Genomic DNA, 24924 nt, shown 5'->3' on the forward strand with positions numbered 1-24924 from the left:
TGATTCCTGAGACTCCCAAACAGGGCCATAAATATTACACCCAGGTGAGTTTCTTTCCTTTGGACAGAAGAAAAGTCCTTTTTTTCTTAAAGGCATCGCTCATGAGGAACGTTCTCTTGAGCAGAGGAGCGCGAGGCCGGGTGCCGTCTGCATCCCAGCTGGACTCCCGGCGGCCCGACCGCACCCAGGCCCCTCCCAGGGGACCTCCCCTGTCCCTTCAGCCACCAAGAAAGGAGGCTTCCCCGGGCTCCCCATTCTGTTCTTCACGCGTGCTGCCCGCACCAGACCCACCTCCAGCACCGGCCCGAGCAGTGCCAGCAGGGCAGCCCTGTAGGGGGGGCTCTCAAGCCGAGAGGCTGCCCCCCAGTGTGTGGCTGTAGTGACCGCAGGCTGTGGGCCTGATCCAGCCACCCTTGGCCTCTGCGTCCGGGCATCGTCCTGCCCATGGGGCAGGTGTGGGGGCCCAGCCCTGGGGCCTGTGGCGAGGACCAGCTGTTGACCTCCTCTCCCCTCTGCAGTGGTGAGAACTCGGCCATACTGCACTACGGACATGCCGGGGCCCCCAACGACCGGACCATCCGGGACGGAGACATGTGGTGAGTAAGGCCGGCCTGAGCTGCCCTGCCTGCTCTGCGTGTGAAGGGCGGGGCCACGTGGGACCCAACTCAAGAGTGACTAACCCGGGCCTCTGGGTTCCACCCTGCGAGGGCCGACCGCAGCGAGGCCTGGCCCTGCTCTGGGCCCAGGCTACCCTGCCACGGGCACCGGCCTGCGTGGTGCCCCCTCTCCAGGAGCAAGGGAGCCCCGAGGGGCGGGGACCGGTGCTGCGGGGCTTGGGGACCTGGGAGGCGGGCTCTCTGAAGAGGGAGCCCTCTGACCTCTGCGTTAGCGCCAACACACTGACGCCTCTGTCTCGGTGCCGGGGGTGGGGGGGGGGCACCTCTGCCCTTCTGAGACTTGGCAGCCTCGGCCGCAGGACATTAGTTCAGGAGGTTGGAGGTGCTGCTTCGCCCCACAGCTGTTCACGCGCCTTTTCTGAGCAGTTTGATGTGCTCCCAGCTCCTCGTGGAGCCATGACTAAGCAGTGTGGGTGAGACCCTCGGATCTGGGCCTTGGGAGGGGTCTGTGGGTGTCTCTCAGACCTGGAACAGGCCCCCATCTCCTGCCCTCTTCACCACCCAGACGTCAGGCGGGCCAGTCCCGGCTGCCATAGGGCTTCTGAGAGCCGCCCAGAGGCCACAAGCCCCACAGGCTGGCGTGTCGTGGCCTTTGACATCGTGCTGTGGCCATGGACCACAGGTGAGGGCAGCGTGGGGCATGTTCACTGTCCCTCCCGGGTCTCTGGAGCCTTTCCCTCCTGCTGCTGAGGCACCTGAGCAAGGCTCCCCCTGCCGGCTTCCAGGCAGCGCCGGGCTTCCTCTCCGTGTGTGCCCTGCTCGTCTGTCCCCGAGCTGGAGTTCCAGACCCCTGCCTCATGCACGTGTGACCCAGCCCTACAGCAAGGAGTGTGGAGCCTGTGCCCGGGGACCCCCAGCCATGTCCATCGGGGGCATGAACTGAGAGGCGTGCTCTGAGTTGTCACTGCCAAGTGTTTTGGGGAACCTACTCTGTCCCAGGGTCCCCCTCCCACAGGGCATACCAGGCTTTGTGACTGGCCAAGGCTCTTCAATCACCCGGCGTCAGTAGCTGGACGGGATAGTCTGTCTCAGGCCACAGTTGGTAGGAGCCCAACTCAGCCCTCAGGAAGGAAACAGACCACTTAGTTCCTTCTCTGAGCCTCAGTTTACGCATCTGTGAGTGGAGGTAGCACACACCTCTCGGGACTGCGTGGTGCAGAAACCACGTGTGCCCTCTCCTCGGGGGCCTGGGTCAGGAGCCCTGCTGCTCTCTGTGACCCTCTTTGAGTGTCCAACAGCCCCGGGCCGAGGGCGTGCAGCCTGGACAGGCCCTCCCCTGGACCTGGCACCAGAGGCACCCTGCTCCCACAAGTGACCACGTGCAGACAAGGTCACTGAGACACAGGAGAGGACCAGGTCCAAGTGCAGGGCCAGGGGGTTTGGGAAGGGTTGGCTGCCTCAGACTTGGCTCAGCTGGTGACTGAGGAAACGGAGGGGCCGGCCTTGCCCCCTGGGCCTTGGCTGAGCACTGTTGGCCCCAAGGAGAGACCGCCTGGCCTCTTCAAGGACTCTTGACTCCTGCAATGTTTCCCGATGTTCTTTGACTCTGCGGCCCATTCTGGCTGGGAGGACAGAACGTGGGAAGCCAGGCCCCAGGCTGGTTCTGGGTCCGGCCACAACAATGGTCCCAGCTGTTCGGGGGCAGCCCTGGCCAGCCGGAGGGCGGGAGTGTTTCTCTCTGAGCCCGGCACACCCAGAGGAAGTGGCTGCTTCTCCGCTCCCGTCTTGATTTGCCCCAGGGAGTGTCTTCACCCGGGAGAGCCGATCCCAGCTCTGATCCTGGGGTGGCCCCTGCGGGGTGGGCCTGGCTGACCAGGGCTCAGCAGACATCACGCCTCCTCCCCCCAGCCCAGGTGCTGTGCCCTCAGTCCTCCTGGGCAGCACTGGCACCTGCGTCTCCTGGTCACAGCTTTAGAGACAGAAGTGATCCAAGGAATCCCTTGGATGTTAATGCCAAGCCCAAATTGGTGATTTTATTTTTCTAGTGCCAACTTTGAAATGTAGCCAGTAGAATAATTATGAGTTTATTATAGTCAATTTATTATGAAGCACTTAGAACAACATGTTTTGTTGATTACTGCTTTGGCCAGATTGCTGGCAGCGTTTATAAGCCATTGTTTTATTGAAATTGATCTGTCGAGCGCCCACTGCATTTGGTAAATAATAAATCACTCTGTTATCCCAACATAAAAGCCATGGCACTTCGTCATAAGGTATGAAACCAAAATATGAGCAGAGCGCAGAATGCTTCCTGAAGCCGAATCTCCCAGAGCAGGGACGCTCTGTGTCCCAGCCCCTCAGTGTCTGCCAAAAATGCCCCCAAAATACCTTAACACACGGGCTGTTTGGGGGGGCGGAACTGGTCCAGGGGAGTCAGACTTGACCGGATAAGGTGGGGAGTGGGGAGTGGGTGCTGAGTGCACCAGCCCTTTCTATCCCTCTCCCCAGAGTCCTAGACACCCTCCCCACCCCTGCCCCCCCACACCACACACACACACACACACAGGGAGCCTGAGAGGGGCAGGGCTGTGTGATAATGAGCACAGAGGGTCCCCAGTTCAAGTCCCTGCCTTCCCCAGCTGAGTGGCCGTCCCTCAGCCTCAGTTTCTCTGTCGTCATTGGGGGTAACATAGCACGTAGCTCTGGGAGGATTCAGTGACAGTCGTGCTGAGCGTGGAGCTGCCCAGCGGGGCCTAGGCAGGTAAGAGCTGCAGCACAGTGGCCATCTCCCCCGAGCCAGCACGTCGGGGCCGCTCCTGCCTGCGCTCCGGCAGCTGGTTCCAAGACAAGCTGGAGGTGAGAGCCACCAGGCCCCGTGTGTGCAGATAGCCCTCGAGTCACGTGGTGTGCCTGCTTTGTGTTTTCAGCCCCCTAACTGTGCTCTGGGTGCATGCCAGGTGGAGCCTGAAGCTGGCCAGGCCCACCTCCCATGCCTCTGTCCTTTCAGTACCAGGAGCTTCCCTGGAGCCGGGCCATGGCCCCTGTCAGCCTCAGTCAGCACCCTGGAGATGGGGGCCTGTAAGTTCTTACCCCACCACAGAACCTCAGAATTGTCACCCGAGAACTGCACAAAGCATTTCAAGGCCCACACCTCACGCCATGCCAGCTCCTTATCGCCCGCACCATCCTCTGCGCCCTCCTGCACTTGCCCAATCCTCCCAAAACAGCCTGGCCTTTGGAAACTGGAGCCTCCAAAGTGGGTGGAGGTGCCAAGCAAGAACTGGCATGCTGCCCGTACGCCACTAGGGGGCGCCAGTGTCCATGTTTAAATCCACTGGGAAGCAGTGCACCTAGAGTTTGGCCCACTCTTGTGCTGGACTTGGGGGTTCTGAGGCCATCCTGGTGGCATCCTGCCTCTCCTGGTCCTGTCAGCAGGTTCACCCCTCGGGACAGGTGGGAAGGTGTGCTTCCAATGGGCTCTGATTTGGAAAACAGCTGGGACACCCCTCCTCACCTGCCCCCTCCATCTGATCATGCGGAGGAGTGGTCCCTGGGGTAGGATGCCCTGTGGCCCTTCTCAGAACCTTCAAAGCACCATCTAAGGATTCGCAGGCCTGGGTTGCCCAGCTGCAGGCAGGATGTGGCTGGTGGGTAGTGAGCCAGACCTGCCAGCACTGGCCAGAAGAGGGCAGCACAGCACAGTCTCGGGACATGTGGGCTGGGCCTTCTCCCTGCTGGCTTTGGTCTTCTGTGTCCTGGGGGCTGGGAGGGGTGCAGCCAGCCCAGTTAGGGGAAGAGACCGGTCCCAGCCTCACACTTAGCAGCCAGCCTTTCCTGCTCTAGCCCTGTCGTGGGACTAGGGCCCCATCTGTCTCCTTGCCCCAATTATGGCAGCCTGAAGCCCAGCTCTCACATGCCTTGCCCTGCTGACCAGAGAAGAGGGGGGCACCGCTCACGTCCGCCAAAGCCCCACTTCTCTTTGCCCAGACGCGTAAGAGCTACCAGTTTCCTCCCTTGAAGACACCTGAACCCTGGCCGGCATGTAGGTGGTATGTGCTGCTCCTCCCGCTGCCCATGGCACACCCCCGAGCTGAGGTGGCACCAGAGCCCTTCTCTACCAGCTGCCCCGAGCTGTCTGCCCTTCCCTCCAGCACATGAAGGGTCATGGCCAGGGCAGGCTCTTTTCCCAACTGGCCACCCTTTTCCTGCTAATAGCGCTGTTACCAGCTGGTTCCTTCCTGCCTCTTCTCTCAAGTTAGTTCCCTGCTAATTCCACAGCTTTTATGTCGCCTGGGCATTAGTTTAAACTGCTTGGGAAGCTCACCCTCAACTTGCCCCCTCTGTCTGTGGACAGCAGCCTGTGTCTCTGTCACAGACATCCATCACCCTGTCAGCCACTCGGTCTGATATCTGCCTGGTGTCTGCACACTGCGGCCTGCAGAAGTGCAGATCTGGGCTGGGGCTCCAACCCAGCTGGCCAGGGGCTAGGGTGGGGGGCCTCTGTGTCCCTCTTTTCCTGGTACCTGATGCCCCAGTGGGCTTTACAGGACGAGTGTCACCCCCAGGCCAGGCCAAGTCCAGCCCAGGCCCCTCCGCCTTCCTTTCCTTCAGAGGGACACCTGATTGTCCCCAGCCACCCCATCCTGAGGATCACAAGATCTAAAGGAGACACCCAGTCCTCAGGAACACTCTCAGGTGGGCACAGGGCATGGTCAGCCATCTGTCCAGCCCCGTGGCCGTTGCCTGCAGGGTTCTGTCTGGTGAGCAGCACCATTCGTGCACACACGCACCCTGACCATGTGCTTTCTCCCCATCCATTTAGTGTATGTTTCTTACCCACACCCCACTCAGATGACTTCGCAGCCCAGTGTGAAAAGCTCTGGTCCAGACGGCCGGGTGCTCACAGACACCACGGGACACTGCTGACCAAAAAGTGAAGCGCAGCATGTGCTGCCCGCGTGACGCCGACTCACTGCCGCCCCCACGGAGGCCGCTGCCCTGCTCCCAGCCCTGGCCCCACTGTGCTGTGGTGGCAGCAAGCCCTCGGGCTGGGCAGCCACTGGGTCCCACCCACACACCAGGCCAGGTGCCTGCAGTGTCCTTCCTGGGACGTGGCCCATGTAGCTGCTCTGCTCCTGCCCTGTCCCCTGTAGAACAGACCGCAGTTCTTTCCAGACACTCAGGAGGCCCCAGCCCGCACCTGCTCTTGCCCCCAAATGTGCTGGGATTGCTGGCCGTGGGAGCTGCTGCTTGGCTTTCCTGTCTTCCTGCCCCTCGAGGGCACTGTTGCGTGGCTGGGTTGGGGAGCAGGGATGCCCGAAGGCACTGGGGAGAGGTCTACTTGGTGGTCAGCCTGTGGCCCAGAGGGAGCCTCCAGGACTCCAGTGATGGTCTTTGCCCCATGGGCACACCTGGGCTTGGCACTCACAGAGCGTCTGGCTGGGAGTGGGCGGCTGGCTCAGGGGCCTCTCTGCAGGGGCTGCCCACGGCGGCCCACAAGCTGGAAGTGACCGGTACGCCTTCCTTTCTGTCTCACGCTAAGGTCTGTAGGGAAGCGAGGGTTTCCTGCTGTTCAGAAATCCCCTGGCCTGGCCTCGAACGCGCACTGGGTGGCTGCAAGTTGGGGTCTGAAATGCTCCTGTCCTCAGGGCTGGGTGTATGCGTGCACACACGTGCGTGTACGCATCAGTCTTGGGTGAGAGGTAGCGAGTGTTGGCCACAACTCAGGAGGTTAAAATGCAGCTACATGCAGAGTGCAGAGTGGCCCTTGTGTAAGCACTGCAGCCTTCCCCCAACTGCTCCCAACCTCGTCACTGGCCAAGTCAGCTTTTAGGCCGCCTGCCTGTGGGCTGGCTGGTCCCTGCAGTGGGACCGAGGGAGCTGAGGGGCTGGGGAGGGGCTGGGTGGGCCTGTGGTGGCAGGTAGCCCGGGCATGAAGCTGCCCGGGAGGAGCCAACGGAAGACAGAACCTCTCCTCCCAGCCAGAAATAGAAGCAGATGAACACATGTGAGGAACGGGAGGCCAGCATGTTGCTTGGAGATGTGTAATATCTCCCCAGATGTCTTACATTATCACACACATTCACGCAGCCAAGGATGGTAGGGTTCCTGGTGGTGTCTCCAGGCAGCCAGGGAGGAGGGACCCTGCATCCTCAGCTGAGCCAAAGTATGACTGAATTCTCCATCGTCAGCTTGCGTTCAGAGGACGGGTGAAGTGGACACAGAGGAGTTAGTGGGAGATGATTTATAAAAGAGATGGCTTTCGTCCCTGGTTCCAGAATGGCTTGAATCTGAATAACTCATATGTGCAGGAACTCCGGGGGGGGCAGGGGGTGGATTTTTTTTTTTTTTTTTTTTAAGCAGAAAGATAGGGAACTGAGAGCACGAAAATAGACTTGAGCCCCGTGCTTGCGCGTCGCTGGGCAGGATGGAGCTGCCGGCTGCTTGTGCACTTCCTTCTCCAGAAAGCGGATGATTTTAAAACAAAATATACAGCTGAGGCCCTGGAGAATCTCAGTGATAAGGCCAGGCCGGCCGAGTCCCTCCGTGCACCCGCACCCCGTGTTCTCTGGGTTGTTGAGCAGAGCGGGGGACTCGGTCGTCTTGTCCGCCTGGGAAGCCTCGTTTTCACTGTTAGGTGTCTGTAGCATCTGTGTGCTCTGGGGCTTCCTGGTTGTTTAAACAGTGCAATTTCTGTGTTTCTTTGAGATCCACGCCTGGGGTGCTGCTGCAGGGCACCTTCTGATGTGGCGGCCCCGGCATCTGTGTCCCCCACGCTCCTGTCTTACATCCATTCCTGCATGTTCTGAACAACAAGCCACAAACCATTTTCCTTTCTTGCCTCCGAGGAACCCGGATGAAAATGCTCTGCTCCCGGGTGACACTGGCCCAGGGCCCCACACAGCTCTGTCCCATGCCTGCCTGCACGCTGGCCCCGAGAGGACACAAACCTGCAGCACTGTGGCTGTCCCCATTTTAAAGGCGGGAACACTGAGGCTCTGAAGGCCAAGTGCTGGAGCCAGGACAGAAGAACCCACCTCTGTCTGGTCGCTCAGCTGATGACCCCCGACTCAGAGCCTCAGTAGTTAGAGGAAAGATGTGCCCATCTTCCCAGCCAGCCCTGGGCAGGAGTCAACCTGCAGGGAGCAGCTGGCCCAAACCTGTTGCATCTGCAGCCTCCTGGCGAACAGGTGCCCGGGCGTTTCTGTTCAGGGCCTCTCTGTTTTATCATCCCGGCTCCCACACTGGGCGTGGGCGGGCCACCTCAAGTGAGGCCCAGGGCCCCCTCGATCCTGTGACTTTGACCTAACCCACAGTTCCCCTGTATGCTGCTGGGGGCTCTTCCCCACCCCTGAGAGTCACCTGAGGTGTTATCTGGTGGTTTTTGCACTGTTGACACTGCTTGTGGTGTTTTGCAATTGGAAAAAGACGGGAGATTAAAGGGTGCCCAGCTAGGAACTTTGTATTCCAGCAAAATACCCAGGGATCCTGAGCTTTCAGTGTTTTCCTTTAAAAATCTGTTTTGGTGCTGCCTGTCACGCCATGTGGCCTGCCCCCTGCTCCATGAGCTGGGCTGGAGTCCCCCACTCTACCGTGGGGTAGGGGCCCCCAAAGACACAGGCAGCTTCTAGAACATTCGTTGAGTGGCTGTGTTGACCTTTAGAATCTGGGTTTGGGTGAGAGGCCCTTGTAGGAGTGGAAGGCACGGCTCTGCCCCTGCACTCACTCAGGTTCCCAGAATATGTGTGGCTGCAGACCGGCCCTCACGGGGAGCTGGCAGCCAGGCACCAAGCCGAGCAGGGCTCCAGCCGGTCACGCACGCCAGCCCCTCCATCTCAGCTCCACCTGACTCTGTGGTCCGCAGGATCTCAGGCCTGGGGCCCAACCATGTCCCTCAGCTTGGTCCCAACCCTGTGAAGGGTGAGGGGCTGGTGGGCGCCCACCCTGTGCTTGCCTCGAGCAGCCTGCCGAGTGCTCTGGTGGGACAAGACAGGGAGGGTCGCTCTGTCTGAGCACCCTGCTCCTTCCATCCGGGGCCCTAGTCAGCCTGGTGGCCCAGTGGGAGCCATGCCTGGACCCAGCAGCCCCTGTGTGTTCTGTCCCACTCCACTGTGGAGGGGCGAGGGTCCTGAGGCCTGGGGGCCCTGTGTGCACAGTCTGGCAGCAAGGGTGTGGGAGTGCGGCTTAGCCTACTCCTGATGTCGGTGCACCAGGGCCCTGTCATGGGATGTCCAGAGGGCAGGTCATCGCGGCCTGTCCTCCTGACTCGGCGGCTGGCCCATCTGTCCCAGCACCGACCTGCCACTGCTGGCTTACGCCACCAGCTCCCGGCCCCATCTATCCTCTCTGTCTCCACTCCTTCCCTCCGGGCCTGCTGGTCCCGCTCTGCCCCTGGGAACGCTGGGGCTCTGGGAAGCCCAAGGGTGGTGTACAGCTGGCCAGGCCCCGGGAAAACCCTGCTGGACGCAGCGGCTCTCCCTCTGTCAGGCCCTGCAGAGCACATCTGTCCATCCCAGCAGGAGAGGGACACTCTGCTCTGGCCAGAGCTGAAGCAGACCTGTTGCTGGGTTTTCACTGAGACACTGGGCCTGCGAGAGGCAGGCGGTGCGACTCAGCCCATGTTCCTTGTCAGACAGGTGCGTCCATCCTAAGGGCCCTGTCCAGGCCCATGTACTTTGCCTCTGGGCTGCAGCCATGCCCTGTGCTGGGAGCAGGGCAGTCCTGGGAGGGTCTGTTGGATGCTCACATGGAGGCCAGGTGGTGGAGGGTCCTGGGGACACCTCTCTCTCTCCCTCATTCTCCAAGTGAGTCTCCACAGCCTAGCATCCAGTGGCCTGGGCAGCAGAGGTGCTGGAGGGCGGGGTGTGCCCAGGGTCTTCCTGCTCTGGGGTCAGAGGTCTCCCGGGACGGGCAGGTTCCTTTGCTGCTCGTGCACCGTAAGAAGACATTGGGGTAGGAGGCCCCAAGCTGCTGCCCGAACTAGTCATAGCGTGAGACGGCTTGGGCTCAGCCCCCTGATGTGCCCTTGAGCGCCGGGTGGGAGGAAAGCGATGGGCAGGGGTGTTCCCGAGCACCCCACTGGCCTCATGCCCTCTTCTCCCCACAGCCTGTTTGACATGGGCGGCGAGTATTACTGCTTCTCTTCTGACATCACGTGCTCCTTTCCTGCCAATGGCAAGTTCACCGAAGACCAGAAGGCCATCTACGAGGCGGTGCTGCGGAGCTGCCGTGCCGTCATGAGCTCCATGAAGCCAGGTGAGGGCAGGGGGCCTGCGGGAGGGCCACCTGGCGTGGGGTTGGAGGTGGCGATGTGCCTGGCCCTGCTCTCTGATGTGGGGGGCACCAATGAGAAGCAGGTCTGTCTCGCCTCGCATGAGCAGCCAGTAAGGCTCAGGTGGTGTCGGGTCCCCAGGGCCACACCTAGAAAGGGGGCTGGCTGCCGCGCAGGGTCAGAGCTGCGAGTCAGAACTCAGCCCAGGTCGCCCCGTGTGCCATCTGACCTCCACCTGCACATCCCCTGCCTGCCCTGGCCACTGGGGTGTTGGCACGTTCCCTGTCGTGTCCCAGCGCGGAGTTCACGGCAGGCAGGGCTTGGCCAGTTCTGGACACTGGCACCTGGGTGAACGTGCAGTGCCCTCTTGCTCAGGGCCAGCAGCTGCACTGGGTCTGGCGGGCACCGAGTGTCCCTCCAGTATTCAGGGAAACAGGCAGAGGCTGTAGGGCCAGGGGGGGCTTGGCCATGACAGGCCTTGAAGACCCGGCTCTGAGCTCATACTCAGTTGAGTGGGACTGTGGCAGTTAGATTTGCATCCCTCTGAGGAGACTTCATTTTAGAAAGGAAAGAGAGGAGGAGGTCCTGAGCCCGAGTGTGAAAGCCCCACTGGGCTTCCTGCGGCCCCGCACCGGCGGCTCAGCATTTGCTCCACGGCCCCTGTGGCCCCACAGACAGTTGCTGGGGTGACTTACAGCCGAGTGCTGCTTTTGAGGGGCCCTCGGCAACTGTCTTCCGAGGAGGCGCACTGTGAGCAGGATGGTCCCTGCCTGCCCTGGGAGCCCTCCTCCCCCCTTGTTAGAAGCTGGGGAGCCAGGGAGGGGTGCTGGGGGGACGCCAGGCCCCACTCCACACCCTCACTTGTCCAACGAGAACAGAGCTTGGTGATCAAATGAATCCCAGGACGGGCTCAGAAATGTCCCAATGGAAAGACAAGGAAACCTAAACGTCAGCTTCTGTGGGGGACAATGCTGACGGGACTTGCCTGGTTTCGCAGCTGCATAAGCAGACAGCATCTGTGCTAATTGTCTGTTTGAAAAGCAGCAGTTTGTCCTCATTACTGCGGGGTAACTCCCGGGGGACTGTCGTGTGAAGACAAGTGCAGGATGGGGCGGCCAGGGCCCTCTCCTGCGAGAGGAAGGAGGCAGTGAGAGGCAGATTCCCGTGTGCTTCAGTCCACGGAGGAGGTGCAGGACAGACCACGGGTCAGCGGCTTGGGGAGAAGGAAGTGCTTGCTGTGACCTTTCCGTGCTCTGACCTTTACTAGTAAGCCGGCATGCACCCCATTGCCTGTAAACACAGCCTCTGTGAAGCCGCCACCCCAAGTGCTGCTCTCCTCTCTTCACACCCCAGGGATGAGCACATCACTAGTCATTTGTGTAAGCATTTCAGATGCAGTGAGAGGGTTTGCCTGGGCTGTTCGGCAAACCCAGTCCCTACAGTCACCCTAGAGCACTGAGGTTCCCCTTAAACACCCAGGTCTCTTGCAGCCTCACCTCCCACTTCCCAGCACCCAGTGCCCCTCCCTCTCCCTCCTTGTTCACCACCCACCCTGGTCACCTTGGCCTGGGGCTGCAGGGCCCCCCTCCTGAGCCCCGCCCCCCAGGCTCCCACACGGGTGGTGCAGACCACGCACTGGGCTCTGGGGCCCTTCATGGTCTGTAGAAGCAGTTGTGTCTCAGTGTGCGAGAGCAACCCCTTTGTCATTCCACATACAGCCTGTGCGGTTGTGTGCAGCTGCCCCCACTTCTGGCTCTGCCCCTGGTGTCAGGGTTCTGGCTGCCTATGGGAAGTGCCTTGGCTCGGAGTGGGCCAGACTATAGGAGAGGATGCTGTGAGAAATGAGGTGGCCAGGTAGGAGAAGGGCACCGGGACCTTTGCTGGCTCCCATGGCTCCTGTGGCCTGTGGTCAGGCACCTTTGCAGGCTCTGTATCCCTCAGTGGGGCAGGGGTTGGACTCTCCTCAGGCCTCTCCTTAAAGATGGCGGGGAACGTGGGGGTCGGCTGACAGAGGTATGGGGACAGCGCACACCCAGACCACGGGTGCCCTCTGCGGCAGGAGGGCTGTCTCTGGGCGCCGTGTGGTCCCTCTGGCCTAGGAAGCCCTCCTGCTTGCTATGGGACAGCGGGTGAGTTCCCGCCCACCCTGGCCTCATTTACTCCTGCGGGGCGTTCGGCCAGGGTGCGGGAGGGGGGAGGAGTCGGGGGGGGGGACCCCGAGGACACTGAGCAAGGCAGCCACGTTCAACTCAGCATCCAGGCGCCTGCAACTTGGGCACACACTATCCTGCCCTTCTGCAGCGAGAGGGTCCCCAGAGATCCTGGCAGCAGGCAGGGGTCTGAGGGGGGCGGGCTGGAGGCCCTCATCCTGGGCCAGCTGAGCCTGCCAGGCAGCTCCCTGCAGCCCACAGGGCCTGCCTTGGGACCCCTGCCCTAAGCCTCCCCTCCTGCACCCCCCAGGGCCTGGCTCATATATCATCCCTGGAGGGCCATTGTCTTAGGATGAAGTGAGCTCTCTGTCTGGAAGTGACTCTGAGGATGCAGCTGAGGAGCTGGGGGAGGGGGGGATCTTGGCTCAGGGCCTCCAAGCCCCCAGGCTGTCACACTCTGGGCAAGAGGCCCCAAGGCTGTGATGGATGCCGCTACGGCTCTGGGAACCAGCCCCAGCAGAAGGCCCAGCAGGCTCCCAGCTCATCAGGGCAAGGTGTGGTCTGAGGGGGACCAGGTCGGCACAGAAGACCAGCTGGTGACCTGGGGCTGCACTGCATACATACTGGGGGCTGGTCCCTCTGAGCCAATAGGCAGGTGATGGGGCACCCACCTAGAGGTTACCCTGCCACCTGGGGTCTGAGTGCACAGAGGGGTGGGGTGGGTGCACATCCAAACCCTGGCCCACGAGGTGACAGCGCTGGCTGCAGGAGAGCCACGAAGACGGCTGGGGTTCATACACAGGCCACACGTGTACCTGGCATGAAGCAGGCACAGGTCCCGCCTCTCAGTGCTCAGAGGCTGTAACCAGGGCACAGCTCTGCCAGTGTGCATCGAGAGGGCAGTCTGGGAGGGCTTCCTGGAGAAAGCTTCCTGGAGAGGCCCACAGGAGGAATGAGAGTGAGTCTGGGAAGGAAGGACCCTTGGAGGGTGGTCCCGGCTAAGGAAGCAGCAAGTGGAGGCAGCACTGTTGGCCCGGGAGTGGATGAGGGTGAGGCTAGAGACGAGAGCTGGGCTGAGGATCTCGGGGCTCTGTCCTCGGGACACGGACTGGCCCCGTCTGACCTGTAGTCTAAAGAGGTGGCCTTGGTGTCCAGGCCTTAGGCAGGATGAGGGGGTAGGGGGCGTAAGGCACTGCAAGGGATAAGAAGGAAACAGCAGGGGTGCAGGAGGGGTGGGGGCTTCAGATTCAGATGTCCGGGACGACAGGACAAGATTTGGTGTGTGCTGGAGGCAGATGGCATCTGTCTCTGCAGTGTGACCCCCCAATGTGGTGTCCCAGTGTGAGCAGGCTTGGGGACCTCTGATGGCTTCTGGCTGGGCTGTGTGAGCTCCGAGGGGCCTGTGAGCTGCTGAGGCACAGGGAGCCCGGGAGTCAGGGCATGGGCCTCGAACTGTGGGCTGGGCTGTGTCCCCAAATGTGGGGACCCCCTCCATTTGTGCCCACCCCACCCCTGCAGCAGCCTCCACACACTTCAGGGACCCTTGCCTTGGCCATGGGTGTCGTAACCACCATCCGGGCCAGACGCTGGGCCAAGTTGCTGGAGGTTTAGTCACTGTCACAACCCTAACCACACACAGGCAGAAACTCTCGCTCCCGGCCAAGAGCGCAGTGTGCAAGGCCTTCCCGAGGGCCTGCAGGCGAGGAAGACTAGAGGCGCCGTGGGGACCGCCTGGGCCCACACGTCCGGCCCCACAAGGGGCCAGAGGACAGGAGAGGAGCCGAGCTGCCAGCACGCGCATGATTTATACCTGATCCCCCTCTGCCGGGGCCAGGCCCACTGTGGGAGCTGCCGGGTCCGAAGGCAGGCTGCTTCTGGGGGCTCTCCTTGGGCATCGGGAGAAGGCCCCGCCAAAGAGACGGCGCTGCACTGGGGTCGGGGCATCGGCTGCCACACAGGATGCCCTTCAGCCCAGGCGCTGGCCTTCCAAGTGTGCAGAGCTGCTTCGGGGCCCTTTTAAGCTAGGAGCCTCTGGCGGGAGAGAATAGGCGGTGCAGTCTCCCCTGAACTGGCACTCTGCCAGGCCCGGGGGCAGGGGGATAGGAGGGGGGCATTGCTCTCCTGGAGGACACAGGAGGAGCGGGAGGCAGCCCTGTCTAGGGGATTAGGAGCAAGGAGAGAAATCACTGGGACAGCGAAGAGAGTGACTGGGGAAGGACTCCAGGGCGGGGCTGACTTTTATGCCAAGTCCCCAAGGATGAGGAGTCTCAGGTCAGGCCCAGCCTGCAAAGGGCCTGAGGCAGGAAGACCTTATTGTGCTTCTGGCACAGGGTGGCCTTGCCTGGGGAGCGGGCGGGGGAGGGAGGTTGTCTGTCTTGGAGAAGAGCCGTGGTCCAAGGCTGAAGCAGACCCAGCTGTGGCCCATGAGTGAACAGGAAGTGGACCCAGGGTCTGGCTGGACACAAGTGATGGGTGAACAGTGGCTTATGGCAGTTTGCGGGGAAGGTGACCCAGTCCCCTGGAAGGTGCTTCTGCGGCTAGCTCTCCAGGCACCAGGGGCATGTTGGCACAGAGGCCTTGGAGGCTCACAGAGGCCAAGGCTTGCCCTGGTCACAGCGCGGAGCAGCGGAGCTGGCATCGGTGTCCCGGGTCTTCGTTTCAGGATGCCATCCATTAAGAAAAGGCTCCCACCCCGGCTCCAGCTGGGGTGCAGGCTGGGCTCTCCCTCCACAGAGAGAGTAGCCAGACTCCAGACCCCAGGACACCACCCCCACCTCAGCACCTCGTGGGCCAAGGTGTGTAGAACAGGGCTGGGCTCCAAGGAGGCGCTCTGTCTGTAGGGACAGGCCTCGGTGTCTTCCACCCTGATCTTTCTGCACCTCAGGCCCTGGGCTGACCACTGCCGTGTGAACTAGCCAGGGTGCCGCCCCACCCACCTGCTCAGAGCCTGGATCCTGGGGACCCAAGAGGTTGGACTAGCCCTTGTGCCTACACCCACCCAAGACACCAACTGTGGGGCCTCTATCTCTAGCAGGGGAGGGACGCCTTCTGGGTGACTGGTGCCTAGCTCGAGTGTCTGAGAGGTGATGGCTTGTGTCCCATCTCCCTCTACCCCTCGAGCCATCGTCTGCCCTCTGAGGTTCAGAGTCCTGAGACCAGCCAGATCCTGGGGGCCCAGCCGTGGCCAGCGAGCGACCAGGGCAGCTCTCACAGTCCAGGATCCCAGTGCTGCCCTCCTACAGCGGAGATCGGCAGTGATGGGTTGTGCACAGAGCAGGGTGGGGTGGGCGCAGAAGAGGGGAGTCTTGGGAGCCAGGGTTGCCACATGGAAGGGGTTATATGGACCGGTGCTGACAACCTCTGTGGCCAGAGCACAGTATAGAGGTGTAGGCCCCCACCCTGTCCACCTGGCCCTGGGTGCCCTGGGGCCACATGGCCTGCCCAAACAGCCCTCGTGAGGTAGGGCAAGGAGCTTCACTGGCCTAGGTCCCTATGTGGTGCTTGTGCTGAGTGCCTAGCGCCTTGAGCAAGGCTGAAGGTGGACTCCATGGAGCCCATGGGCAGGGCTGAGTATGCCTCTCCAAAAGCCCCAGGCTGCGGCCCTCAAAGGTCCCTGGGGATCCAGGCAGGGCTGAGCCACAAAGCCCTGGAGAGCCCGCTCACCCCGAAACTCAGTGCCTGGGAATGCTCTCCACAGTGACCTTTGCCCCAGAAATGTGGGGCAAAGATGAGTTTGATTAGCAGCCTGGGGCTTGGATGTTTGGGCTGCTGCAGAGATGGTCACCCAGAGCTTGTAGCAGGCGGGGCCACAGACCCCTGCCAGCCAGCCCGTGAGGCTGTGCCAGCTGCACCTTCACCCCAGAAACCTTTGTTCTCCTACAGTGGCTCCCAGGGAGATTCAGCCCCATGGAGGGCAGGGAGGAGGGGGCTGCAGAAGAGCCCCTCTCCCCAACCATGGCTTCCTCTGGCCCCACAGCCTGAGGCTCTTGAGCAATGTTTGGGCCTGAGCCTTGCTGGGGTTCCCTGCAGCCCCTCTCCCCCACATCCACTGATGGGGACATTCAGTTCTCCTTCTGATGCCCAGTGATCTGGCTGAGATCCCATGGCCCCCAAAGCACACACTGGCCAGGGACAGGGACAGATAGCATGGCCTGGGAGCACACCTGTCTAGGCCCCTGGCCATGGGTGACAGAAGCCTGCCTCTGAGGACCCAGTGGAGAAGGTGGGGTTAAGTTCCAGAGCTGTGGCTGGGAAAGCCCTGCATGGAGGGCACCCAGCCTCATCACCCCTGCCCCTCACCTCAGGACATCCCGCCTCAGCCAGTGAGGGCTTTGTGTCCCCCAAATCTTGCCCTCGGGAGCCCTGGCCAGGCTGCCAGTCTCCACAGCTTACTGCAGCCTCCATCTGAGCCGCAGGCGTTTGGTGGCCTGACATGCACCGCCTCGCTGACCGCATCCACCTGGAGGAGCTGGCCCGCATCGGCATCCTGAGTGGCAGCATCGATGCCATGGTCCAGGCCCACCTGGGAGCCGTGTTCATGCCTCATGGGCTCGGCCACTTCCTGGGCATTGATGTGCACGACGTGGGAGGCTACCCAGAGGTCAGTGTGCACATATCGGCCCAAGTAGCCTGCCTGTGGGCTGTCGCTGAGCCTGAACTCCCCGGGGTGGGTTAGGGCTCTGAGAGACAGCTGCAGTGCAGTGAGTCAGGCAAGGCTCATGCCCCTCCTCCCCTTCCACCTATTGGTTGGTCCTGGTCCAGGCTGCTGCCACAGTGTCCGCACCCCAAGGCCAAGGCGGGAGTTTCTGTGAGCATGCCTCCTCCAGTGGCTGCCTCACAGGGCCTGCCGGTGTCTGCACAGTGAGCCCTGGGCCACTGGGTGTGGCCTTTCCTGAAGGCTGGTAAGTGGTCAGTGTGCCATGCATGGGGTCCCCACAGGGCAGTGGGAGCCCCGAAGCCGGGTCTTAATGATGGGACTGGCACTGTACTTGTCATGCTCTCCTGCTTCTGGCTTCATTCAGACTGGGGTGATAGGGCTCCACCAGCTGGTGGCTGGCCCTGGTTCCTCCTGAGACTAGCTGAGCCCAGTGCTCTCACAAGCCAGCAGCAGACCCCTGACCCTCCCTGGAGCACCCTCTGACCAATCAGGCCCCTGGGCGAGCATGTCTCTGTGGCCTCCTCCTCTCCTTGGCCAGCGGGGAGGCTTGTGTGGGCGTCCCCAGCTAGGCTTTCCCATCCACCTCCTACCGACTGATCCTCGAAAGGACCACCCAGAGGGCCCTCAGGAGGCCCTGCCCGGCAGGTGGCTGCAGCCTCTCGGGCCCCAGTGGGTGGGGGCGAACCCGGCCCTGCCGCCTGGCCTGGTGCCCAGGGCGCAGGGGCTGATTGTGCAACCAGTGCACGCCCTGGGGCCCACCAGCCAGTTAGCCAAGACTAGGCTTGGCCTGCTGGCTGCAGGGTATTTTGAAAGCACTAAGAACGACTTTGGGGGGGTGGGGGGTTAGGGGGGATTGCTCAAGAGAAGCATTATTATTCAATTATTTTTTCCTCAAGTGTAAACAGTTAAATTTGGAGAAACAAAATCAGTTTTAATTTCCTAATTTCTATCCATCACATTGTGTACAGGGAGCCAAGAGCAGGGCCTTCCAGACATTGTTAACTGGGGTTCGTTATTCATTAGTCGCCAGAGCACTTTTTTTCCACCAGAGAAAATTGGCAGCAAACTGTTTTCATCTTTTCCAGTAAGCAGCCCTTTGTGCTCAGCCTATTCTTCTGACAGATAAACATTGTGGAAAAAATATGGCTTTTCCTATAAAAGTCATTTGTTTTACTTCAGGCCTACAGACACATCTGGGTCTCCTCTGCTCGGAGCCCAGTAAAAGTTGAGGCCCTGTCAAGCCCTCTGTCTGGGTGTAACCCCGTGTGGGCCAGGCAAAGGCCAGCGCCCCCCACCTCCAACAGGCTGGAGCCCCTGGGCCAGAGGGCCTGGAGGCTCGGCCTCTCCCTAGCGGGATCTGCTCTGCACTCTCTGTACTCGGCCCAGCCTTGTCCTCCCAGCCCTGCTCTGGCCGGTCCTGTGGGCCCCGGGGCAGACTCCTGAGCAGGAATGCTCTGAAGGCAGCAGGTGGTGGCCTGTGTCCCCAGCGATCCCTGCCATTCTTCCCTCTCCTCACCTGACATTTGGGGAAGGAAGCCTGCCTGAGCACAAGCTCGGGAAATCACCCCTCCCCTCCGCAGTCCGTGGGACTGCTCTGCTGACCCAGAGCGACTGAGGGGAGCTGGGACATGACGTTGTCGGGTCTTTGCCTCTGCCAGGCCCCTGGCTTTGGCAACCTTGGAGTGAAAAAGAGGACAGACACGTGGGGGTAGCATGAAGTTAAGGGACAGCAGCGGGGGAGCCCAGGGCAGGCACAGACTTCAGATGGAAGGAGCAGGGACCCCGACTCCTAGTTCTGACAAGCAGTTTCTGGGCAGGAGATACCCCCCAGTCACTTGGCACCGGGATTGCCATTCCAGACTGGACCCTTCCGGGTCCCCCACCCTCCTGCCTTACCCCCTCAAGGCAAACAGTGTTGTGGGGCTGGGTACCCACCAGACAGGCTTCTGTGCCCAGAGCATGACCCACAGAGGTCATGGTGCCTTGTGTCCCTTCCACACCTCCATCCCAGCATGGCTCATGCCAGGTCAGAGTGGCTGTGTGCCCCTCTGTCCCCACCCTCATGGAATCATGGTCACAGCCTTCCCCGCTGTGCCCAGCCATGGAGGCTGAGCCAGCCTGTTTCTGGTTACCTTACATGAACCACTAATTGAAGTCTGATGTTCTTGGCCCCCAAACAGTCAGAAGTGACAGCTCTGTCTCCAGCAGCTGGGCTGCAGGGGATTGCTGCGAGCGGGGCCGGGCACGTTCACAGCTGACCAGAAAGCTTGCTTGCTACCCACTCACTCCCAGGCCTTGCCTCAGGGACCTGGGGAAGATGGGGGAATTCTGCAAGTGTCCTAGGCACCACCTGCCCTCGCAGCCACGCAGCCCTGTCAGCTACACCCGTGTGAGAAGACGGGCCCAGGCTGGGTCATGTCGGGGAGGAGATGCCTCTGCAGGGAGCAGCTGCCGCTGCTGCTCACTCCTCCTAAAGGGCTGGGAGCCATTGCCCAGGGCTGAGCTGGGTAGCCCCAAGTCTAGGCAAGAGCCAAGTACATGGGGTACGCGTGCATTTGTGCAAATACACGCCAGAGCTGGGGCTGGCAGGCCCATCCTGATGGCAGCACCTGCCCCTCCCCCTGGAAGACCACATGGAAAACCCACTTGGCCTGGGGGGCCAGGCCCAGCACTTCTGGGGCTGGTTTCCACTGAGCTGCCTGAAAGAAGGGATGCAGCCCAGGCTGCCTCGCAGCCTCCTTAAGAGCTTTTTTGGCTTCACAGCTTTGGCTTCTGCTCTCCTGGTGCGGAGAAGGCCCAGGTGAGGGCCGCCGGACAGCCAGCCCTCTTGGGCCGCTTGCCCTGTGTGTGCATGTGGTGTCCACAGGGCTCCCGCAGGCAGTTTTTCGGGTAACTGGCAGGGCCACTAAGATCTGGGGTGTGTGCAGAGAATAGGGTCTCCTCTGAAGTGCCTGTGCCCCGTACTGCAGGGGGGCTGAGCTGCAGACCCCGTCCCAAAGCCTCCCCTGCCGCTGCAGCCAGACCACAGGCTGGAGCCAGCCCTCAAGAGGACACCTGCATGGGCAGAGGGGAGCTTCGTTAGGGTGTCCCTCACCTGCCCTCTCACCACAGGGCGTGGAGCGCATTGATGAGCCCGGCCTGCGGAGCCTGCGCACTGCCAGGCACCTGGAGCCAGGCATGGTGCTCACTGTGGAGCCGGGCATTTACTTCATCGACCACCTCCTGGATGAGGCCCTGGCTGACCCAGCCCGCGCCTGCTTCTTTAACCGCGAGGTCCTGCAGCGCTTCCGCGGGTTTGGTGGGGTGAGTACCAATCAATGGGCCCCATGTCCTTGCTCCCAGAATACCCCCCTGCTGCTGCCTGCCATCTTTGTCCCAGCACAGGAGCCCTAGTGAGAGGAGGGACAGTCTTGACTTCCCCACTTGAGAAGGGCCTGGCTTGCCCTTTCCTGTGGTCTGTCATGGGACGGGTGCCTCAGCCCTCAGCAGAAGAGACAAATTCTGCAAACCCCTGCCCACTCCGGGAGTTCCTATCCACCTGGCAGGATGCAAGGGCAAGGACAGGGTGGGCAGGAGGCATGAGCACATGTCTCAGCTCATGTCCAGGGGATGAGCCTTCCTCTCAGCTGTCACCCAAAGGCCTTTGAGGCCAGCCCCTTTGGTCCCCTGAAAGGGCTTCTCCCACTCAGTGATGGTCAGCCTGAGCTGGCAGGTCTGGCCCTCTAATCTTGTGAGGCCAGCTTAGAAACACTGAGTCCATCGGTCTGACCCAGGTCCGCATCGAGGAGGACGTCGTGGTGACTGACAGTGGCACAGAGCTGCTGACCTGTGTGCCCCGCACGGTGGAGGAAATTGAAGCATGCATGGCAGGCTGTGACAAGGCCTTTACTTCCTTCTCTGGCCCAAAGTAAAGCCAGCTGGGAGTGCCCAGGGGGCAGCCTGCTGACTGGCCGGCCAGCAGCGAGAGATGGAGCTGAGAAATCACATGCCAACACCGAAGTCTGATCACACCAAATAGTGCTGTGTCCCAGGAGGAACACTTTCATTAACTTTCTACAAGATTACACCCTAATCTGTTAATACTTTGTTTAAATGACAGTGGCTTTTAAAATGCTAATTACAAAAAATCCAGCCACTAAATTGTGTCTTACTGTCATTTGTATTATGCTCAGGAAAGACAGATTTCCAATGTTTTATTTTGTTTTTCTCAAAAATCAATGCACAGAATGGAATTTGCAATTAAAGGTTTCCTAAGAATGGCCTCTTGTGCATGTGTCCTCTGTCCTTTAACCCCTTGCAGATGAGCCTGTTCACTGAGACCTGGTTACAGAGACCCCAGGCTCAGGTCAGACACACATGGAGCTGTCCCACACCACGCCATTGCACACACCGAAAGGTGAATCGGTGGCCTTTTTGATGTGGTTACTGCCTCACGGCTAGATTTCTGAAATGGGGAGAATTATGGAGCACTTAAAACAGTTATTTAAAACTTAAGACTTGCAGAGACCCTTGTCCTTGATTTCCTTTTCATGCGGGACATGCTAGCAAAGCCAGCATCTGAAAGGTGACAGCACTTAAGACAGAGGCAGCACCGTGCAAAGGTGAGCTTTCTCATTCCTTCCATCTTTGTGGAAACCATCTGTCTTCCATAAATGTAAGCCCACTGACCAAATGCTACGCTGAGGCTGAGCCATCCAGGGCCAGCTGGGCCTGGTCCCTGCCAGCAGCAGAGTCCCTGTCCTTGCCTCCGCTTGCCCGGTTCTCCCATGGTCCCACTGAGCGACCCAGCCCCTGGAGCTGGCTTCTAGAATTCTGTGCACCATTCCAGGTTTGTCTCCTGAGAGCTGTCGCCCAGGAGTTCCCAAGCCCAGTGAAGGGCAAGTGAGAAAAGACATCAGAGATGAAACCAGGATGCAGTGGGAAAATGTTGCCCAAGCTGGAGACGTTTAGAGAAGTCACTGAAGGGTTTAATACAGTTTAATACAGATTGACTTTTCCAATGGCAGTGACACAAAAGTGTCTGTGATGTGGCCAATCTCAGTTCCAAGAAACCACTTATCTTGTTTCTTAGATTTATAACATCCATTCTTAAAGTTTTCTGCTAGTTCACAGATTACATTCCCTAAGTTATTCGTGAGATTGAGCAGGATAACCAATGACTGCCTTTCTGAATGTCCGGAGTTTTGAGTTTGCCCCGTATCTCTCTACCCTAGCTATGCCTGTGATAAACACATTCTGGTGTCTAAGGTTTCAATTTTCCCCACGCCCAGGATAAAACCAGTTGAAGTTAGGTTAAAAGTCTAACTGAACCACTTAATTAGAAAACTTAGCTGAGTTCATATATCTTTCTCCTTTAGACATTTTATAACCAAACTGCTCGTTTCATATAAATGTTTTCTCTGATTATCAAGCAAGTAGACAAAAAAGAACAAGGAGAAATCTCAGTAACTCCATGCTTTGTCCAGGAGGGCCACTGGGAATATAGCTGTGACTCTGGTTCAGCCCAGGTTGGAAAGTCAAAGGGCACTCTGTGAAGGTGCTGTTCTCAGATGGCCAGTGGTAGCCACCTGCTCCACCCCACATTCCAAAGGAGGTAGCCAATTCCTATGTCTCCTCTAACCACTGCAGAAACTTGTACAACTTAATACGTTAGAGACCCTTCCAGAAAGCTATGTAGCACGAAGTGCCTTTCTAAAACCCTGGAAGGGACTACATATCCATTCAATAAATAATTGAGCATCTCCAATGTACCAGTATGTGATAAAAAACATGCTTTCTGGCCGTGGCTGGGTAGCTCAGTTGGTTAGAGCACATCCTGAGACACCAAGGTTGTACGTTCAAATCCCTGGTCTGGCACATACAAGAAGCAATCAATAAATGCATAAATAAGTGGAACAACAAGCCGATGTTTCTCTAACATCAATAAATTAACAACAAAGCATGCGTCCTACTCTCAGAACCACTGGTCTCCAGAGGTTGCATCTTAAACAACCATGAACAAACTTATTGTCTGAAACATTGACAAGGGCCATGAAGGTAACAGGACTCACCTTGTCTAGAAAGCCAGGGGTCTGAGACAGGAAGGGCTGGAAGTGAAAAGCAAGAGATGAGGCTATCCAAGTCTAAGGAAAACTGTCCTAAGGTGACTCAGGATAATGAGCTTGGGAAAACCCAGTAGCCAGAGCAAAGTGATGTGAGACAGAGAATGGGAGGAAATGAAGTCAGCAAGAACAAGTAGAGCCACACAACCAGAAGGCTGGACCTCACCCTGTGTGCATGAGGAACCAAAAGTATGGAGAGCATCCAATGGTCCAGGGAGACCAAGTCCAAGCAGAGAAGAGGATGGCTCTACAGAAGGTTGGGAGGGGAGGGGAGAACAGACAGGTGCAAGAGAGACATTTAGGAGGTAGAACTGACTGGTGGTGATATTGAAGGACATCAGGCTCTTACGCTACTTCAAAGGGAGTGGCAAGACTTGGATATTTCAGCACAAAAAGGGCTTAACATGTGACTATCTCACTAACAACTCCATTCTCAAGCCCAGTTCTACAACTCCAAATTCTCTAGATCAGTGGTTCTCAACCTTGCTAATGCTGCGACCCTTTAATACAGCTCCTCATGTTGTGGTGACCCCAAATTTCATTGTTACAAATTGAAAATAAAGCATAGTGATTAATCACAAAAACAGTATGTAATTATATATGTGTTTTCCGATGGTCTTAGGCGACCCCTGTGAAAGGGTCGTTCTACCCCCAAAGGGGTCGCGACCCACAGGTTGAGAACTGCTGCTCTAGATAGTTCTGCGTGACTTTCAGGCCTAGAACTCTGTGAGGAATGGGCATGTTGCCGTAAAAGGATATTCAGGATGGTGTTCCCCTTTGAGTATATGTAAAGTGCATTTGAACTTCAGATACTCAGAAGCAGTAAAAGAACAGTAGGTCTAAAAGTGCTTTTATTAAAAAAGAGTTGGCAGTTTCCTCTTAAAAAGAGGTCAAGATGGCAGCATGCATAAGCGCCTGTATTCAATGCCTCCCACAACCACATCAAAATTACAACTAAAATACAGTACCATCATTCAAAACCGCCTGAAAGCTGGCTGAATGGAAGTCCTACAACTAGAGAACTAAAGAAGAAAGCACACTGAGGGGGGGAGACTCAGACCGGGCTTGTCTGACACCCACATATGCCATTTTATAATCAGGAGGGAGATCGTCTCTGCGGAGGCCACCCATGAGGAGCAAGGGGTCCCAGCCCCACACCAGCCCCCAAGCCCAGGATTCCAGAGCTGAGAAGTCCCCGCAACCATGGGCTATAAAAACCAGCGGTGACTGTGGCTGAGAGACACAGAGACTGCTAGAGTCCGAGGTGTTCCATTTAACCCTTTTCGGTCCAACGTGGAGGCTGACTCGACAGACCAGGCACTAGGAGCAGGTCCAACGTTGAGGCTGAGGTCGACACTGCAAACCGGTTCAACATTCAATCCTGTCAATTAATTTGGACCAGACTGTTTGAATTCCAAAAATAAAATTGGACCGCAAAGGGTTAAAGAGCTGGCACACACTCTTAGATTCTCAGCACCTGGCAGCTTTGGAGGACCCAGACACATACAAGGAGGAACTGGATTGTCTGACATTAGGGCAGGAACTTAGGGGTGGCTTTCTTCCAGATGGGGGTGCTCACAGGGATCATTATTCCTGTGCTGGTACCTCCCCTGTCCCAGACCTGACTAGCAGCCATATCTGAGTCTCCATCAGCCTGGAGCACACTGTTTGCTCCATCCTGGTGATTCCCTGAGACCCCCCACCCCATCCAATTTGCAGGCCCACCCACACTGTCTGCAGCAGCATTTCCATAAGAATGACCTGTCCTGACTCAGGCTTCAGACTTTGCTAAAATCTCTCAAACAAGCTGCAGCTGATGACAGTATGCCCCAAACCTATCAATAAAAGGCCCAAGACCCAGCATTAGCACCAGCCTGCCTTACTTCACAGCTGGTCCTCACCTGGGCACCTCCAAGCTCAATACAAATACAAATAGCAGCTGTCAGCTAATGCCTCTGTAGCTCCTGCCAGGTGACCCCAGGCAGTGGCTGACTTTGCACCTCCTTGGAGGCCTTAGAGCAGTGGTTCTCAACCTTTTAGCTGCACATTAGAATCACCTAGGAATCTTTTTAAAATCCTGATTTCTGGGCCTCATCCTCTAGAAATTCTGTTTCTTTGTTATGGGGTG

General features: G+C 58.7%; 1 protein-coding gene across 1 annotated transcript in view; it reads left to right on the top strand.

The window, feature by feature from the left end:
- PEPD (peptidase D) overlaps positions 1-20956 on the top strand; it is a 112822-nt gene extending 91866 nt beyond the window's left edge. Inside the window, exons 11-15 of the mRNA XM_036345892.1 lie at positions 519-596; positions 9724-9872; positions 16454-16638; positions 19807-19998; positions 20469-20956. Coding sequence (XP_036201785.1) covers positions 519-596; positions 9724-9872; positions 16454-16638; positions 19807-19998; positions 20469-20606 — 742 coding nt within the window. The 3' untranslated portion in view covers positions 20607-20956. The remainder of the gene's footprint in view (positions 1-518; positions 597-9723; positions 9873-16453; positions 16639-19806; positions 19999-20468) is intronic.
- The last annotated feature ends 3968 nt before the right edge of the window (positions 20957-24924 follow it).

This window comes from Myotis myotis, unplaced genomic scaffold, assembly GCF_014108235.1.
Source record: "Myotis myotis isolate mMyoMyo1 unplaced genomic scaffold, mMyoMyo1.p scaffold_m19_p_19, whole genome shotgun sequence".
NCBI lineage: Eukaryota > Metazoa > Chordata > Mammalia > Chiroptera > Vespertilionidae > Myotis > Myotis myotis.